This window comes from Microtus ochrogaster, unplaced genomic scaffold, assembly GCF_000317375.1.
Source record: "Microtus ochrogaster isolate Prairie Vole_2 unplaced genomic scaffold, MicOch1.0 UNK49, whole genome shotgun sequence".
In the NCBI taxonomy this organism is placed as follows: domain Eukaryota; kingdom Metazoa; phylum Chordata; class Mammalia; order Rodentia; family Cricetidae; genus Microtus; species Microtus ochrogaster.
In genome coordinates, this window is record NW_004949147.1 from 340,541 (window position 1) to 357,951 (window position 17,411).

General features: G+C 49.3%; 2 protein-coding genes across 5 annotated transcripts; one reads left to right on the forward strand and one right to left on the reverse strand.

Annotated features, from left to right (window-relative positions):
• The first annotated feature begins 1,013 nt into the window (after nt 1-1,013).
• Fam219b (family with sequence similarity 219 member B) lies at nt 1,014-7,146 on the forward strand. Of its 3 annotated transcripts, none has more exons than XM_026777213.1 (5): nt 1,018-1,468; nt 1,659-1,746; nt 2,399-2,476; nt 2,857-2,905; nt 4,710-7,146. In XM_026777213.1, exons 1-5 carry the CDS (start codon nt 1,255-1,257, stop codon nt 4,869-4,871), a joined length of 591 nt encoding a protein of 196 aa, XP_026633014.1. In that variant the 5' UTR covers nt 1,018-1,254; the 3' UTR covers nt 4,872-7,146. The 3 variants fall into 3 exon arrangements, with proteins under 3 accessions (XP_013210049.1, XP_026633014.1, XP_005369509.1); XM_005369452.3 differs by having other exon boundaries at nt 1,019-1,468; nt 4,707-7,146; XM_013354595.2 differs by lacking the exon at nt 2,857-2,905 and having other exon boundaries at nt 1,014-1,468; nt 4,707-4,770.
• An 839-nt stretch (nt 7,147-7,985) lies between these two features.
• On the reverse strand, nt 7,986-16,781 carry Mpi (mannose phosphate isomerase). Of its 2 annotated transcripts, XM_005369453.2 has the most exons (8): nt 16,726-16,781; nt 16,150-16,277; nt 14,753-14,953; nt 13,213-13,354; nt 12,704-12,886; nt 10,597-10,770; nt 8,890-9,098; nt 7,986-8,663 (listed from the first exon to the last, which is right to left on the reverse strand). In XM_005369453.2, exons 1-8 carry the CDS (start codon nt 16,739-16,741, stop codon nt 8,445-8,447), a joined length of 1,272 nt encoding a protein of 423 aa, XP_005369510.1. In that variant the 5' UTR covers nt 16,742-16,781; the 3' UTR covers nt 7,986-8,444. The 2 variants fall into 2 exon arrangements, with proteins under 2 accessions (XP_005369510.1, XP_026633012.1); XM_026777211.1 differs by lacking the exons at nt 7,986-8,663; nt 8,890-9,098 and adding an exon at nt 9,116-9,174.
• Between the last annotated feature and the right edge of the window lie 630 nt (nt 16,782-17,411).

Here is a 17,411-nt window from a genome sequence, read left to right on the forward strand (position 1 = left end):
TCATTTTCACTAGTAAGTTTTTCTAAGGCTTGTATCCTATCATTCAACTTTTTATATTTGGCACAATTAGCAAGCCTTTTTTTCTGTTTGGCGCACACACACACACACACACACACACACACACACACAAAACAACACTGTGTCTATTAAGGATAAAATACGAATTACCAGACTGATAGTAGTTAAAAGTCGGTATTATGTCAGTCCCAGCTAAATCCTTCAACTCCTTATTTATTGTTTCCATTTTCAAGTCATCCTTAGTAGTACTATACAGGGTCTTGATTTCCTGTATTGTTATATTGTCCATCATTAATGCGGGAAAGATTGTATTTTTAAAAATCGTTTAAGTCCTTAAGGACTTCCCAGGTGTCTCACCAAATCTGATGACTTCTCAGTTTTTCAGCCCCTGGTGTGATTTCTGTCGTGTGATTGTACCAAACCTTGCTTTATCGTTGGTACAGGGCCTGCTCCTGAATCTACTACTGTTTCAGTTACTGACAGGACTCGCTGTTCAGGCAGAGGTCCACCAGAACCACCTCTGCCACTGCAACCAAATGTAGTTTTTAACTAAGTCTTTAACTTTCTATTTTACCAATAAAGACTAGGAAGTCAGATGCTGGGGTAAAAATGTGCCAGCTGGCCTTCCTCCTTAGCTGGCGACCAAGCAAAATAGACTCTCTCTTGCTAAAATAGACCGTTACTCTCATTACTTCCTGTGTGCTTCTCTATTCGTTTTCCTGACTCCCTCTAACTATAACTACTTCCTATCTACTAGTTGCTGGCTCTCCCTCTTGACCCAAGGTTTTTATTTAATCAACGCAAACTCGGGGTTCACAATGTGATCAAATATCCCTCAACGGACCCTGACCCCTTTTCTAGAGAAGGGTGCTGTTGCTCCTTCATTTCAGTCCGACCCCTCCTGCATTACCCCTAAAGGAGAGGCGAAAGAGGCACTCGAGGCACACACCTACCACCATATATAAATGTCATTTAATTAGACTACAGACTGAATTAAAATCCTCCACATCATCAAGCTTAAATAAACTTCGGGTTTCAGAGTACCTGGAAGGCCGGACCTGGGCTGCCCCGCTCCTGACAGTCGGGGCGGAACCTTGATGCTCGCCCCACTGCAGGCCGCGGGGGAAGGCGCCAAGAGAAGCCCGAGCCGGTGTGCCACCATCTTAAAAAAGGAGTGCACGCCCCGCGGTTCGTTCTTCCCACGCCGGCCTGGCCGCTGGCGGGGCGGGGCGGGCCATGGCGGCCTCAGAGCCCCAGGGGCACGCTGTGCGGATGTCCACCCAGGGACCCAGGCCTGGCGCGGCCCCAGACGGCGCGGCAAGAGCTTCAGGACTGCCCTCCGGACGGAGCGGCGGCGCGGCCCTCCGGCTCGGGGAACGCCCGCCGGCCGCTATGGAGAAACGGGGACCATACATGGTGACGCGCGCACCTTCCATTCAGGCTAAGCTTCGTGAGTGCGCCTGGATGCATGAGGGTCTCTGCCGAAGCGGGCTGCTGTGGCCAAGGGTTGGGTCCCAAAGTCCCATGATCTAGTCCCCAGAGGGGAAGGGGTATAAGGTCCAGGTCTCTCCCGCCTCCGAGACCTCGAGAAGCAGCAGAATAGGGAAGACCCGGCTGACCCAGGACCTTTTGACTTCCAGAGAAGCACCGGGACCTGGCCAAGGCCGTTCTACGGAGAAAGGGCATGCTGGGGGCCTTACCGAACCGCCCCGATTCTTCAGGAAAAAGGTCTCAGTGGGCTTCACATCCTCTTTGTCAGAAGCTTCCAAAGAAGGCCTTTAAAAGCCCCCTGCCCTGGAAACAGGGCGCTGAAGTTTAGGGTTGAGTTAGCTAGTCTGCTGACAGGTTCACCTTAAGAATGGAGACTGGAACTACCTCTACTCTTCTTTAAGACCGTGCTAGTATCATGCAATAGGCTTTGAAAAAGGGAGTTCCATCAGTGCATAAGTAGGATAATTCATTAAGGGAAGAGATGGTGGCTGAAGTCCCAGGAGCGGAGATGAGAATGACCTGTGCAGTGTTTTGGGTTTTGTGCTTGTTTTGTTTTGTTTTTATAGAATGGGATGCTCTCGGAGCTAATAAGACCTCACATAGTATGGCTGTTTGCAGCTGAATGTTGAAACTCAAATGTCAAGGGATTTGCCTGAGCTCCTCTGGTTAAATAAGGTGGAGAAAAGCTGCTCTACCTGCTTCAAAGGAGGGAGATGTGTTTTTCTTAGGAGCTATCAGTGGAGTAGAGTGGGTTAGCACATAATTTGAGGAGCCAGAGCCACCTGCATAGAGCATTAGGCTGTGATGGCTGTGGCTGGGTAGAGGGAAGTCTGGAATGGTCTTCTCTGTGAAATGCCTGTGCTTTCTTCCCCTCCCCATCTCTCCCCAGGTCAGTGAAGTTTAACAAGGGTTATACTGCTCTTAGCCAGAGTCCAGATGAAAACCTGGTGTCCCTTGACTCTGACAGGTGAGTAGTTTCCTTGGAAACCGCCGGGGAGTGATTTGGATAGCACTGCAGATTGCTTGGTGCCCTTGCCTGTTGCCTATCTCCTCCAGTGCCCTTCATGCACATTCCGGGCTTTCTCTTCTGAGTGCTGTCCCTTCCAGGGATGGCATGGCTGGAAGGGTCACCCTGTCCTATGGTGCCTGCACTTTAGTGAGAATGACTTTCTGCTGAAGTCAACTGAGGGAGTAGAGCCATCGGTACTCACTGGAGACTCTGGGCTTGAGCTCTATGGTGTGCGGTCTTTGCTTCACAAGTCCTCAGCCCCCTTGCATGTCCTCCTCGCCATTTGCAGCTGTGCTCCATAGATGTCCCCTGAACTGATTGTCTTCCTCTTCTCCTAGTGATGGGGAGCTGGAATCCAGATACTCCTCCGGGTATTCCTCTGCAGAGGCAAGTCCAGAGCGCCTATCTGTGCAGTGCTAGGCTGCAAGCAGCGTCACAGCGCTGTGCTAGGTTCTAGTCTTCCACTATGCCCTCTTCCCTTAGCAGAGATAGCTGGTGTCTTAGGAGGAGAGCTGTTGAAAATTCAGAAGACTCTATAGCCTCAGGGCTAGACGCGATCTCAAGAGTCCATAATCTAGAAACCCTCTTGATAAATTCCAGCTAAGTGTTTACTAGCTTCTGTGTGCTGGGATGCTTCCTGTGATTGGGTACTCATTACATCCAAAAAGCATTGCTTGCTGCCCTCCCCCAGCAAACATACAATTCCTTCTTTAGTTAGCTTGTAGGTCTTCCTGTTTCTTGCAGCCTGGACCCACTGGTCATAGGTCTGCCTTCCAATGTCACACAGTAACTCAAGTCACCCTATCACCAGGCCAGCAGTCAACCCTCCCTTACCTATCTTCCACTGAGCCTGCTTTCTTTAGTTCGTCTCTGGGCAGTTCTGAGCACACCTCCTGGGCTGGTCTTTTAGACATCTTTCAAGAATGATTGTCCCAGGGATAAACACAGGGTCAGAAAAGTCTCAGCCGTGCATAACTGGCGCATAGGATAGCATGTGCTGGTACAAGCACAAAGAAGCCGAAGTGGGAACGTGACTGTATTAGGTCTTTCTTCCTTATTCTCCAAGGAATCTTTGGCTAATTTCTTAATTTTTGCACAGTTTACACAGCGTACCCTCCTTATATGTCTAGACACTAAAATTATTAAAATTAAGAAAATTTGTCAAGTGGTGATGGCACATGCCTTTAATCCCAGCACTTGGAGAGGCAGAGGCAGAGGCAGGTGGATCTCTGTGAGTTCGAGACCAGCCTGGTCTACAGAGTGAGTTCCAGTATAGCCAGAGCTACACAAAAAAACCCTTGTCTCAAAAAAAAAAAAAAAAAAAAAAAAAAAAAAAAAAACTCCACCAAGAATTCCAAGTCTTAAATTTTCCTAGCCTGACTGACATTTTGCCTGCCAGTACCCTGGTGAAATCAGGTTGACTGTTGGACTTAGCAGCTCTGCCAGCAGAGAAGGTAATAGGAACTGGCAGTGCAGACAGAGTTGCTCCCTACCCCTTTCCACTGTACCGCATATACCTTTAATACTCAAGCCCATTTTTCTCTTATCAGCCCCGTATTTATTTTCCCTTCCTTTTTATTTATTTATTGGAGATAGTTTCCTCTCTATGTGACCCGGTTGTCCTAGAACTCACTATGTAGACAGGCAGGCCTTGAACTCACAGATCTGCCTGCCTCTGTCTCCCAAGAGCTGGAACCAAAGGCATGAGCCACCACACAGGACAGCACAGTATTTAATCTTGACAGGGATATCTGGGTTTCCCATGGGAAAAGTCAGTATAGTGGTTTTGGGGTGTTTGTTTTTTGAGACAAGGTTTCTCTGTTTAACAACCCTGACTGTCCTGGATCTTGCCCTGTAGACGAGGCTGGCATCAAACTCACTGAGATCCATCTGCCTGCTGCCTCTGCCTCCCTGGCTGGGATTAAAGGCATGTGCCACCACTACTCAGCTCAGTACAGTGATTTTTTAATGTGAAGCCTGGATAATTTTCAATAACCCTCTAGGGAGTTTGCTGCTGGAAATGCACAGCTGGACATAAGTGATGCTTCCTTTGTAATCCAGGATGTGGAGTTGGCCTGGGGCTAGTGGAGCAGGGACAGGAAGCTCAGGAGTGGTGACAGGGACCTGCCTTTGGGCAGCCGCTCTGCATGCTTTGCATCATGGTTTATAGCTCTTTCCTCTTCTTTAGCAGGTGAACCAGGATGTGAGCCGGCAGCTGCTGCAGGATGGATATCACCTGGATGAGATTCCAGATGACGAGGACCTGGACCTCATTCCCCCTAAGCCTATTGCCTCTTCCTCATGTTCTTGCTGCTGGTGCTGCCTTGGGGATTCTTCCTGTACCCTCCAGTAGCCATAACCCTCCAGGACGGGCCCTGCTTATCATGAGGCCTACAGAGCCCTAATGGGCTCTCACAGCTCAGTGCACTGGGCACTGCTGCCAGCCTAGAATCACTGGAGTCACCGACCTTCTGGGCAGGCCACTGACCTACAGGCAAGCCCTCACCTAGTGCTTCTCCTGTCAGAAGCCCCCGCCTGGGTCATAGGCTTCAGGTGAAAGTCTGCAGTTCTCTGTTGGGCAGTTTCAGGAAACCATGTCAGTAAGGGCAGGAGTAGAGACTTTCTGTGGTTCTTATGCTACTGACAAGGATTGCTGAGAACCCATTTGCAGACGTTCTGACTGGTGTTTGTCGGGGTGTTCTGAGAAGGGAAAGAAAGAGCTCCCCTGCCCAGGCTCTGGTGGGTGGTATGGTGGGAGGCAGAAAACAGCACTTTATGGCTTGCAATAGGCATCTGAAAGAATATAACTGAGACCAAGTCAGGAAATTCTGTTTTTCTTACTCCAGCTCTAAGGTCAGTTAACAGGTTTGACCTTGAAGAAAGCACTAAGTGGGTTGTTACTTCAGGTTACATCTGTCTAGTTACGGCAAGGAATATAGCTTAATGATGATGCAGGATTGTGGCTTTCTGAACCTCTGAACTTGAAACATCCTACTGGTCCTGCTGCCTGGATGTGTTTAGTAACTGATCAGCCCTTCCCTGGTTAAAAGGAAACTGCCTTGTCTATGTTCATTTGTCTGTAGTTCCTTGGTTAGTTTTTCTACCTGTTTTATTTTTGTTTTGTTTTGTTTTTTGAGTTATTAGTTGGACTGGCTCCTGTGGCTGGCACCAGAAACCTGCAGTTTTGTGATTACCGGCAGAGGGAGCTGCTGGGCAGTAAGTGCCTTCCTGGGTTTAGCTTTTTAAGCTTTTAAGTGAGAATAATGTCCTGATGTAGCTATGTGGCTTTGGCCTACATGGAAATGTTCAGACAGGATGGGGAGGAGACCTAAGTCTCCTGGACCTCACTTGAGATAGATCAATTTGCAGTGCAAGGGGGACTTCCCTCTTCTAATAAGGTTTATTCCTACGGCACATTCCTCTGCCCCAGCACAGGCTCACAGGCTGGAGCAACAGCTCTAGCAGATTGCCTAGCATGTGCAATGTCCCACACTGGGGGGTGAGGGCATGGAGCACAGCAAACCTGTGGGTGAGCATAGCCAACACAGGGATAATTTCTCTTGTGATACCAAGCCTTTCTGGAAACTGTTTTCCAGGACCCTCTTCCCTACCTTTTACCTTAACCCAGGTGTATGGTGAGACTTGGAGTGGACAGGGTTCCCAGTACAAAGGGCACAACAGTCAGAATTAGGAGTTGGGCACACATGTGACTGTCATGTCCAGTGGCTACTAGAGGTTTATAAGAAGTGATGGGCCCTTGTGGCCATTCTACAAGTGGTAGCAGAAAGGATAAGACCAAAAGAGAAGGCCTTCCCTGTTACTTGGCCACAAGCCTGCTAGTACCTGACAGGCTTTTCTTCTCAGGCCACTGAAGACTGAAGAGTGTACCAAGTCTGGGCGCTTTTTACTCAGCTGTCCAGCACCATCCCAGGAGGGAAGATGGGGGTGAAACTAGAGGCCATCTGCTTGGCTCTTGGGACTGGGTTATAGTGGCTGCTTGTGTGCTGCAGTGGGACTCTGCAACCCAACGCAGGCATCTCACATTCTGAGCACCTTATGTAAAGCCTGCAGGGAGGGAACAGACCGTATCGAGGCCTTCTGTAACTGCAGAAATGAAGCACTTGTGGGAAGGGAATAGATGTAGTGGAGTGGAGACAAAGACTTGATGGGATGGCTGTGAGGGCTACAAATGGTTGTGGAACTTAGATATGCAGCCCTATTTCTGTTGGGATTTGGTTAAGACGGAGTAGTTTGGACATTCGGCAACCCCCAAACCACACCCTCTAGGGTAGTTCTTGCTGTGATCAACATTGAGATACTTGGCTGGACCAGCTCCTGGAAGGGAAGTGTAGAGCTGGGTGGTCTTACATGAGAAAGCATTACTTTGTGGCAGAAGCTCAGGGATGTGTTGCAGGCGATAATGTTCAGTTGGGAGGGGTAGAAATGGTCCATTGTTAGGGGCTAGACGAAAGTAATACCAATAAAGGCACACTGGTGCCCAGATTCAGAGTGCTGGGTGTCCTGCAGGAGGCAGTCCTGGGAAGGAGTGCATCCATCTGATGTTTACAGACCACTGCTCTACAGACCTCTTGGCTTATACTTCTACAGCCTGTTATAATAAATGCAGTCATGGCAGTTGGTCTGTATTGTGTTGCATTGGGGGTTTTTTTGGGGGTGGGAGGAGTACTTGCTTGTCTGTGTAACCCTGGCTATCCTGGAACTCACATGGGAGCTGGGAACCAAACCTGGGTTCTCTGTAAATACTTTTAACTGCTGAGTCATCTCTCTAGCCCCCAATACATAACACTAGCCTGAGCTAAATGAGAACCTCAAAAATACCTAAAAGGGACTAGGGGTGGGTCAGTTGGTAAAGAGATTACTGTGCAAACATGAGAACCTGAGTTTGGATCCCTAACCTCTCTACCACAAGCACCCAAATAAGAAGCCAACGGTGGTAGCGGCACATACCTGTAATCCCAGTTCTGGGGAGGCTGAGCCACGAGGCTCACTGAGGCTTTCTAGCTAGTCAGCCTAGCTGAACTAGTGCGTTCCAGTGAGAAACTCTTTGTCTCAAAAAAAAAAAAAAAAAAAGGAAAAAAGGTGGCTGACTCTTGAGGAATAACATTGAGCTACATGTGCACATACATAAACATGTGCAAACACCAGAAGCCATAATACAGCTGAGACAGAAGCACAACTTCAAAACCAACCTTTGCAACATGGCAAGATAATCTCCAAACAGGTTCACTAGAAGCACGGCCACAGCCTGCCTGCAAGCTGTGCAGCTGAGGCGAGGCTGGCTTCCTCTCCTACCCCTTCCTATAAAAGGGTTCTGAAATCCAGCCTGCCCACCCCCAGGAAGTTGTATGAAGCAGAATTAAAACCAAAATTGGACAACATCAGAGAACTCTTTCCGCCCACATCAGGGGCAGAAATACCAAAGTCTGACTGCTCTTTAGTCTGTATCCTCAACACAAGTGATCTTTAATTACTTTGACAGAGCTGGAGTAAGAGCATTAGTCTGCTGGCCTGCCCCTTCCCTCTCTGCAGCTGAGAGAGCAGGCAGTCCTAGGGCAAGAAGCCTGTTCTTAAGACATCGCCTCACCTGTCACTCAAATGGATGCTGACCTAATGCTGGGTCATACATGTTTTGTTAGCCTAATGCCTTAGCTGGGGCACAGCTGTTGCCTCCTGAATGGACACATCTGACTCAGAGATAGTAAGGAGTGTCGAGAGTACCGTGGAGTGGTAGGTCTCAGTCTTCACACAGACCCCTCATCCTGGAGATGGTCAACCTGGGCATGCTCTGGAGTCACTAAAGCCACACTACTCTACCATTCCAGCATGCACCAAAGAGTCACAACAGGGACCGGGGTTGGAGCTGGCCAGGATATGGTGACAGGCAGAGAGGGTAGAAGACTGTCCTCTACAACAGACAGCAGGCCCGGAAGATGAGCAGATCCTTGGGCACGGTAAGCTTCAGCAAGACACTCTCATTGGCCCCAATGAAGAGCACTCCACCACGCTGCAAAGGGATTTCTGCTTGAACTGTAGGTGTGGTAGCTGTCACTGTCCCTTGGACCATGAGAAGGATGCTGGCAGAGTCTACTGCCAAGACCTTGTATTCAGTGACAGAGCCAGGGACCTGGTAGAGAGAAGTGATACAAGAGTTTACACTCTGCCCCTGGGTTTCAGAGCACCTCAAGGGCAGCTCTCGTCACCATGGAGACCCACATCTGGTCCCTGGCAGAGAAGTAGATGGCCTCTGTGGCTGCCCATACTAGGTGGCTTGATAGGAAATCCAGCCCCAAGTATAACCCTGTAGGTTTGACATGCTACACAAAGGATACCCACCTGGCCCACATACTCACCTCCATCTTCATAACAGTGAAGTCCGGCACAGGGGGGTCATAGATAGAGAGATAGGGGTCATCTTGACTCCGTGTTGGGGCAAACAGCCTGTCCTTGCTGGGGCTAGGTATGTAGTTGAGCATTTCACACAGGGTTGGCACATCAATGAATTTGGGCGTCAGGCCAGCACGCACAGTATTGTCTGAACATGCCATGCACTCCACACAGTCTGAGGACAGATAAATGTCATGTGCTAAGAGGGGCTCTCCAGAGCTGGGCCTCCTAACTTAGGCCAGATGCATGCCCTATAAATTAGGTAAAAATGTGTGAAGAGAATTGTAGGAGAATATGATGAAGGTAATAGGCATCAAAATTATGTTAACCCCTATGTTTACATGACTTCTCTTACACTTCTGCAACAGAATCCTGTGAGTGGATAAGCTGTCAACAGTCAGATGGGACACCAGTTAGACCTGGTGGCTTATGCCTATAATCACAGCACTCGCAAGGCTGAATGAAGTAGAAGGGCTGCCATGAGTTTGAGGCCAGCCTGGGCTACAGAGTGAGACCCTGTCTCAAAATAAGAAGAGCAACAAAGAGGGTGGTCAAAGTGGGTAAAACTACTTGCCATGCAAACATGAGGACCTGAGTTCAAATGCCAAAGCCACATATTAAAACTGGTGTATAGTATGGGGCTGAAGAGATGGCTCAGTGCTTAAGAGCACTGGCTGCTCTTCCAGAGGTCCTGAGTTAGATTCCCAGCAACCGCATGGTGGCTCATATCATCTATGGTGTGATCTAATGTCCTCTTCTGGAATAAAGGCATACATTTAGATAGAGCACTTGTATACATAAAATAAATAAATAAAATCTTTTTTTTAAATATTTATTATGTATACAATATTCTGTCCGTGTGTATGTCTGCAGGCCAGAAGAGGGCACCAGACCTCATTACAGATGGTTGTGAGCCACCATGTGGTTGCTGGAAATTGAACTCAGGACCTTTGGAAGAGCAGGCAATGCTCTTAACCACTGAGCCATCTCTCCAGCCCCAATAAATAAAAATCTTTAAAAAACGGTGGTAGAGCTGGGCAGTGGCGGCACACGCCCTTAACCCCAGGACTCAGGAGGCAGAGGCAGGAAAATCTATATGAGTTCGAGACCAGCCTAGTCTACAAGAGCTAGTTCCAGGACAGGCTTCAAAGTTACAGGCAAACCCTGTTTTGAAAAACAAAATAAAACAAACAAACAAAAAGGTGTGTAGTACAAATACTTATAATCCCAGCATTCCTATGGGGAGATAGGAGAATCCTCTGAAGTTCACAAGTGCCCTATGGTACATGGGCGCCCGCACTCACACACAAGTGACATCCTCTGATGCATCAGCCATCAGCCATCGTGAGTGTGAAAACCTCCAGGCAGACAGAGTTGGTGTGCCAGCGAGTGAGAGGACAGAGAACAGCAGCTTTGTCTAGTGTGGCTTGGCTCAAGCTGATTTCCACACTCATCAAAGGGACTTAACACCAGAACTTGTGGCTGCTAGCACATTTTAAGCAATGTCTACCATCCGGCTGGCAGCCACCATCCACATTGGCTCAACCACCCTCTGGGTCAGAGGCTGGCCTGTGCTTACAGAAGGCCTCACCAACCATCCTCTCTTTCATCCACACAAAGAAACAAGGTCCACAGGGGATGGCAGTGGAGCACACGACTGAAATGGGGCTCACCTCCCTTCAGGTAGGCATGGGGCACATTGGCCTCCAGAAACATGGCTTCCCCCGGCTTCAAGTTGAGCAGGTTCAGGAAGTAAATGGCGAAACATCCGATATCACCTGGGTACTGCTGGTGCAGCTGCAGCAAGAGCTTCCCACAAATGTCATCCATGCTGTTTCCGGCAGATACTGAGGGTCACAGAGCATCCCAAGGCCACTAAGACACACGTGGTAGTCACGGCTTCACCCTGATGAGGGAGTCTTAGGAACAGTCCCTGCCCCGGGCCTCTCCTAAAATCCCTCATCTTTGATATTCAGTCATCCTTGGCCTTTCTGCTCACAAAAATGCCATCTCTCGCCTCAACCACCTGCATGCCTAGCCTGGCTACAGCAGCTGGGTGGGCATTGTGGTGTACAGCCATCATCCTAGCACCAAAGCAGAAGAATCACCATGAGTGAAGGGTAGTCTGGGCCTTCACTAACACAGCCTGGACTGCTGAGTCTGACCCTGTCTCACATGGTACAGGCTAGGGACGCAGCTCAGTTGGTAGGGTGCTTGCTTACCCAGCATGCATGAAGCCCTAGGCTTGGTCCTGGCTCCCCAAGAACACAGACATGACAACGTGTGCCTGTAATCCCAGCACCACCCCAGAAGTAGGAGCAGGAGTGTCAGAATGTATCTAATGAGTCTAAGGCTGGCTTTGGTGATGAGAAACCTTGTTTCAAAGAGAGGTGGGAGATAAAATTGTATGAGAAATACTTAAAACACAGATACCACTAGTATGTCCAGTTCAGATTTTGATAAAAACATCTCCAGACAATTGCTCCCTCAAAAAGTCTCCTGGTTAGGGACCACTCACTGCTCTTGAGCACAAAATCTATTTTAGATCAATGGATAACCCCAAACCTTCATGAAGAGTGCCAAGGACTTTCCCTTTGTTAGCGCTGAAAGTCCCATGTCTCAGGAAATCTGCCCATCTTAGGCAAACTGGGATGGCTGTACTGCAGAGAGCACAAGGCACAATGTGCTGTGGGCCAAAATGTACCCTGGAGACTGACCAAGGGAAGATGAGCTCAGCCTGGGCTACAAACATGAGAGAGGTTTTTGGAAGGGCAAGTGGAGGGGCACAGTGAGCTGAGTTCCCTCAGCATGCAAAGGAGAGAGGAGTGTATTCAGGGTGTGCAGGACCCACAATAAAGGAAGCAGGATTCCCAGAGGGAGGTTGGCTTCATCTTCACACAGAGACTTGATCAATGACTGTTCTGATGAACACTGGGGCAAACATGAAGGTCTCTGGCCTAGAGAACCCAGTTTTAACAGGTGAGCACATGACGCTAAGGGGTCACTGCATACCTGGGTGTCAGAAGAGAGGTCAGGTCAGGGTTCTCCAAGAGCATGTGAGCAGATCAGACCCTCAGAACCACAGCACAAAACCAGAGGCTATGCTCAGGGAAGCTCTGGCTGCCGTGCAAAGGTAACACAGCAGGGACTTAGGGAAAGACTGACCCAGAAGCAGGTTCTGTGGCGGCCTGGAAAAGGAGCTGGCCTATCAGAAGAGGAGCTAGGACCTCAACAGGTGCCACGGACGCTCCTGACTCTATCAGCTTGGCTGCTTTCTCAGTGTCTGTTGACTCCTCAGGCCAACAGTAACACAACCACACCCACTACGGTCATTTCCTGAATCCTGTTAGCACAAGGAGGGCTTTAAGGAAGAACTAATCATTAAAAGCACAAAGCTTCAGTCCTCTAGAGCAGAGTGAGCTCCTTGGTCCTTTCCTGATCCCCAGTCTCCCAAATGCTAGTCCGTCCCCCAGGAAGCAGCTGGAGGGCTGGGAAGAATCTGGAAGTGCCTGGGTAGGGCATTGGTAGAATCCACTAGGCCAGGGCACTTTCAGCCACCTGGAGAAACCTGTTAGAAGGTAGCACTCAACCTGGGGCCTCACTCCACAAAGGCTGGGAAAGGAATGGTAGCAGCTGATCTTGGCGCCCATCTAAGTTTGGCCCCTTTTAGGTTCCCCTTGGGGAATGGGGCTGGGAACCCTGTATCCATGGCCTCATCTATGCCTCTCTCAGGAGTCCGGGGTAGGACACTGCACCCACCCAGGCCTCTGCCACACCCACCTTGCTGGGAGATGCGCTTCACCAACAGGTTAAGCTGCTCCACCACCACCTTCTTCTCACTCTTCATCAGGTGAGAGAAGCAATTCCTCAGAGCAGCGGCCACAGCCCCAGGATCCCCGCTCACGCTCTGCTTCAGCTGTGCTGTGGCCTCCTCTCCAATCAGGGACTGGAACTCAGGCACCTCTGCAGGATGGCCAGGGCAAGGGGATGTAAGAGAAATGTTAAGACAAAACATTGAGAAGTGAAGGTCTCCCACCACATCCCTAACCAAAGCCCTGGCGATGCTACAGAAACCCCACCTTGGAAACGTGTCCACCCCTAGCCCTTAGCAACCACACCTGAGCCTGGTTTCACTATTTAGCCCACTGCCCCCCAAAACTGCCTCATGAGGCCAAAATCCATTTAGCTCCTATGATAATAAGCCTGTGCTCTCTGTCTCTGTTTCTCCTTTGGTCCAGGTTCATCCCAGAGCCGGTACGCATGTCCTCAGCGTTCCTGCCCAGCCTTACTCTTCAGGAAGGTCACAATCTCCTCCACTGGCCGGAAACCACACAAGCCCTGGAAGGAGGTGAGGGCGATGGCCATTTCAGGCTTGTGGTTGTTATCCGGGTAGTGCTGTGGAGCCTGGAGGTGCAGCTTCTGTGCCAGCTCCTGTGGGTGACAAGTGGAAGAGGACGGTCGGGAACCAGCTTTCACCAGCAGGATTATGGTCTCTGCAGCCTCTGCTGCCCACCTGCCCCAGCTGCCAGATGACAATGAACCCAGGCAAGGCAGCATGCAGAAACTAGGGGTTCGGTCAACCCAGGGTAGAGAAATGGGCCAAACAAATCCAGGGGAGAGCTGGGATGGACTTACGAGACCCGGCCTGTGGCTCAGGAACTCCAAACAACAGGCATGAACTGTGTGACTTGGGTAATGATTTTTGGAGAGGCAAAGCTAGGAGTGTCTAGAGCATTAGGTCGCCCTCAGCTGCGTGCTGAGCTTGAAGCCAGCTGGGGCTTCACAAGACCCGTCTTCAAACACTCCAAAATTAGGGACTGGAGAGATGGCTCAGTAGTTAAGAGCGCTTGGTGCTCTGGCAGAGGACTTGGGTTCCTTCCCTAGCACCCACATAGTGGCTCACAACCATTTGAATCTCCAGTTCCAGGAATCTGATGCCCTCTTACTTCCAAAGGCACCAAGCATGCATGTGGTGTACTTACATACATGGAGGCAAACACTCATACACATGAAATAAAATAATCTTTAAAAATTAAAAAAAAAAAAGTCAGGCAGTGGTGGCACACACCTTTAATCCCAGCACTTGGAAGGCAGAGCCAAGAGGACCTCTGAGAGAGATCCAGGGCTACACAGAAAAACACTGTTTCAAATCACAAACAAACAAACAAAAAAGTGCTTTTTAAAAAAGGGATTGTGTTGGAGCTATAGCTCAGTGGTTAAGGGTACTGGTTGCTCTTCCAGAAGACCTCTGTTCAATTCCCAGTACCCACATGGTAGCTCATGAATATCTATAACTTCAATCTCAGAGGACCCAATGCCTTCTTCTGGTCTCCCTGCACACTATATTCATGTAGTACACAGGCCTACATGCAGGCAAAACACTCATACACATAAAATAAAAATAAATAAGTATTAAGAGTTTAGACAGACTGCTCAAACTAGGTTGGGTCTTGTTTTAAGAAAATTACACAGCAGGGTGTAGCTAAAGCAACAGCTGGGGTGCCTGCCCGTCCTGGAATTCTGGTATTGAACTCTCCAAGACAGCCAGGTGGGGAAATGGCAAATATGAACAGACCTAGGCTGGGGGAGGGCAAGCCAAGGATGAACTTGGAGGAGCTCTCTTGGCATAGGCCAGTCAGCTGTCCACTTAGACATAGCTTCTGTATGTGTCACCAGCATCTGGCCCTGAGCAGCCAAACTGGATTAGTAAGGTTTGGATTTAGCCCTGAGCTAGAGCCTACTACGGGCAGGGTGAACGCAGCAGTAAAATCTACGGGTATGCCCACCAAAACCGTCCTCCCTCGACCTCTGCACCCTCTGCTCCTCTACCTTGTTAGGGTGTGCCTGGATAGACAGGGCTGTTTCCACGGAGAGCACTTTGAAGAGGAAGGGCAGCTTGCCATTAAAGGTGTCTTTGACCTTTGGGCCTAAGCAGTCCTGGTTGTCGGCAATCCACTGGCCTAATGTCTTCTGGGAAATACGGTTGTCAAGGATCCTGGCATCTCCCCGGGGATGCGTCCCCATCCACAGCTAGAAGGATAGGAAAGTTGAGAAAGAAGAAGCAGCTGACACCTTGTATGTACGAGGCATGTATCAGTACGGTGGTTTATAGGTTCTGGGGATCAAACCCGGGGCCTCACATATGTCCAATGGGGAGAGTGACACTTGAATGTCTCTGAAGGCATGAGTCTCAATGGCAGCTCTGTGGAGGGTTAACATTCGTTTATTTCAGTCTCAAAAGGCAAAACTCCCCTATGCTTTGACCCTTCCCTTCTCAATAAAGGAATGAATTTAAGGTTAATAAAAAAGAAAAAAATTAGGGAGGTGGAGAAATGGCACAACAGTTAAGAGATCTTGCCGCTCTTCCAAAGCATCTACCCGTCGGTTTCCAGAACCCACATCGAGTAGGGCTCACAACCTCCAGGGGATCCAATGCTCTTGGCCTCCACAGGCACCTGCTCTCACATGCACCTACCCAAATGCAGACATACACACCTATACATGATTAAAAATAATAAAAATAACTTTTTATAAAAATAAATTTTAAAGAGAAAAGTTAATCGAAGTTAAACATTTATTTTTGGCTAGGAGTGGTGTTGTATGCCTGTAATCCAGACACTTAGGATGTAGAGGCAGAGGGATTGGGAGTTCGAAGTCATTCTCAACTCCACACCAAGTTTGAGGCCAGCTTAGGCACCCTGAGACAGTTTCAAAAAAAAAAAAAATCAAAACAAATGAAGACTCAGTAAGTGCTGAGAGCTGTTCTGGAAAGAAGGGTAACACTAGGGTGTAAAAAAATCCCAGATGCTGGGCATGGTGGTGCACGCCTTTATTTAGTCCCAGCACTAGGAAAGCAGAGGCAGACAGGCAGAGGCAGGCGATCTCTGAGTTCAAGGCCAGCTTAGCCCACAGAGTGCTTTCCAGGACAGCCAGGACTACATAGAGAAACTCTGTCTCAGAAAAAAAAAAAAAATCACAGTCGTCTTATCTTCCTTTGTATGAGACTGAGACTTGATACAGAGACCAGGCAGATCCTCCTGCCTCAGCTCCCCAGTTCTGTGATAACTGTGGTCTCAGCTCTCTTTGTGCACTGACTGGTCCGAGAACCAAGAGAACACCTTTTATGGGCTGCAGAGATTCGTCCCAACTCTCCATATGGCCTGTCTCAGCCCCTTGGGTCTCACTTAGGGTAGAGGGGACTAATGTGCATGCAGCTGGGGTCTTACCTCTGCATAAGGCTTGTCCTCTGAGATCTGGGCCAGTGGGTCACTGCTAGCCAGCAGGCATGCCACTTCGCTGTTGGAGCCCATCTTCCCCCAGGCATACTGCTGCACCACACAGGAAAGTGGGAACACTGGGGACACAGACTAAGATCAGCTTCCGCTCTAATCTTCAGACCTGACCCTAGTGCTGGGAAACCAGGAACGAGAGGGGGATTCTAACTGAGGGCAGTCACACAAGAGTCTCTGAGTTGTGGGATGACACCCCTCTCTTCTGCAGTTCTCGATGTTCCCATCTGTAAGACGGGCAGATACGGATCTTGTCTGTCACGGGGAAGAATTGAGTTCAGTTGATGAGAAGGGAAAAGGAACTAACTATTCGTCTCTGCACTCAGTCAGTCCCGGAGTGATCCAAACGCACCCAGGGGCACTAGTCTCTTCGACCCCCGGTAGTAATCCCCACTCCAGATCCCCTCCTCTGCCCGGCATCCACGGGAATGGTCGCGACCTGCAAGGTCCTGACAGGATTAATCCCCAGGACGCGACCACCACCAAAGTAATCAGCACCGGGCAACGGCTCACCTCGCTGACTCGCCATCCTAGCCGCCGGAGACCCGGCTTCAGGCACGTAAGCCCTTCCCAGCAGCCTCCGCTGCTCTGCGCGCAGAGCTTCACGGGAAATGTAGTTCACAGAGTCCACCACCTCCTTCTGCAGTCAGGATCCCCTGTTGCCCAAAAGTATAGTTCCTAATCCTTGGTCCAAACGTTCCTGTCTTCCAACTCCTTTTATCTGTACGAAAGTACTGAGAACTCTCTAAGTATCACAGACTGTTCCAAGGATACACCAGAGAACAAGATAACGCTACTTTTGTGCTTTTTCAGAGTTTCTAGTCTAGAGAAGGGAAGTAATTAAATAAATTTTAACGGTGTGTCTAAAGGCAATAAATAACCAGACGTAGTAGCACACTCCTTTAATTCCAGTACTTGGGGAACCGAGGCAGGATTGTCTTGAGTTCGGGATCAGCCTGAGTCACATGCTGAAACCCTATCAGAAACAGGTCATTTGGGTAAGCCCCAATAAGGAGAGATTTTAGGAAAAGTGAAGAGTGCTCCTGGCAGAAGAAAGAACTAGCAAGATCCGCTAATGCTGGAACTTGTGCCTACATTTTACACAATAGCAAAAAGGGTCAATATGCAGGACAAAGGGACACACAGAGAGAGAGAGAGAGAGAGAGAGAGAGAGAGAGAGAGAGAGAGAGAAGAGAAAG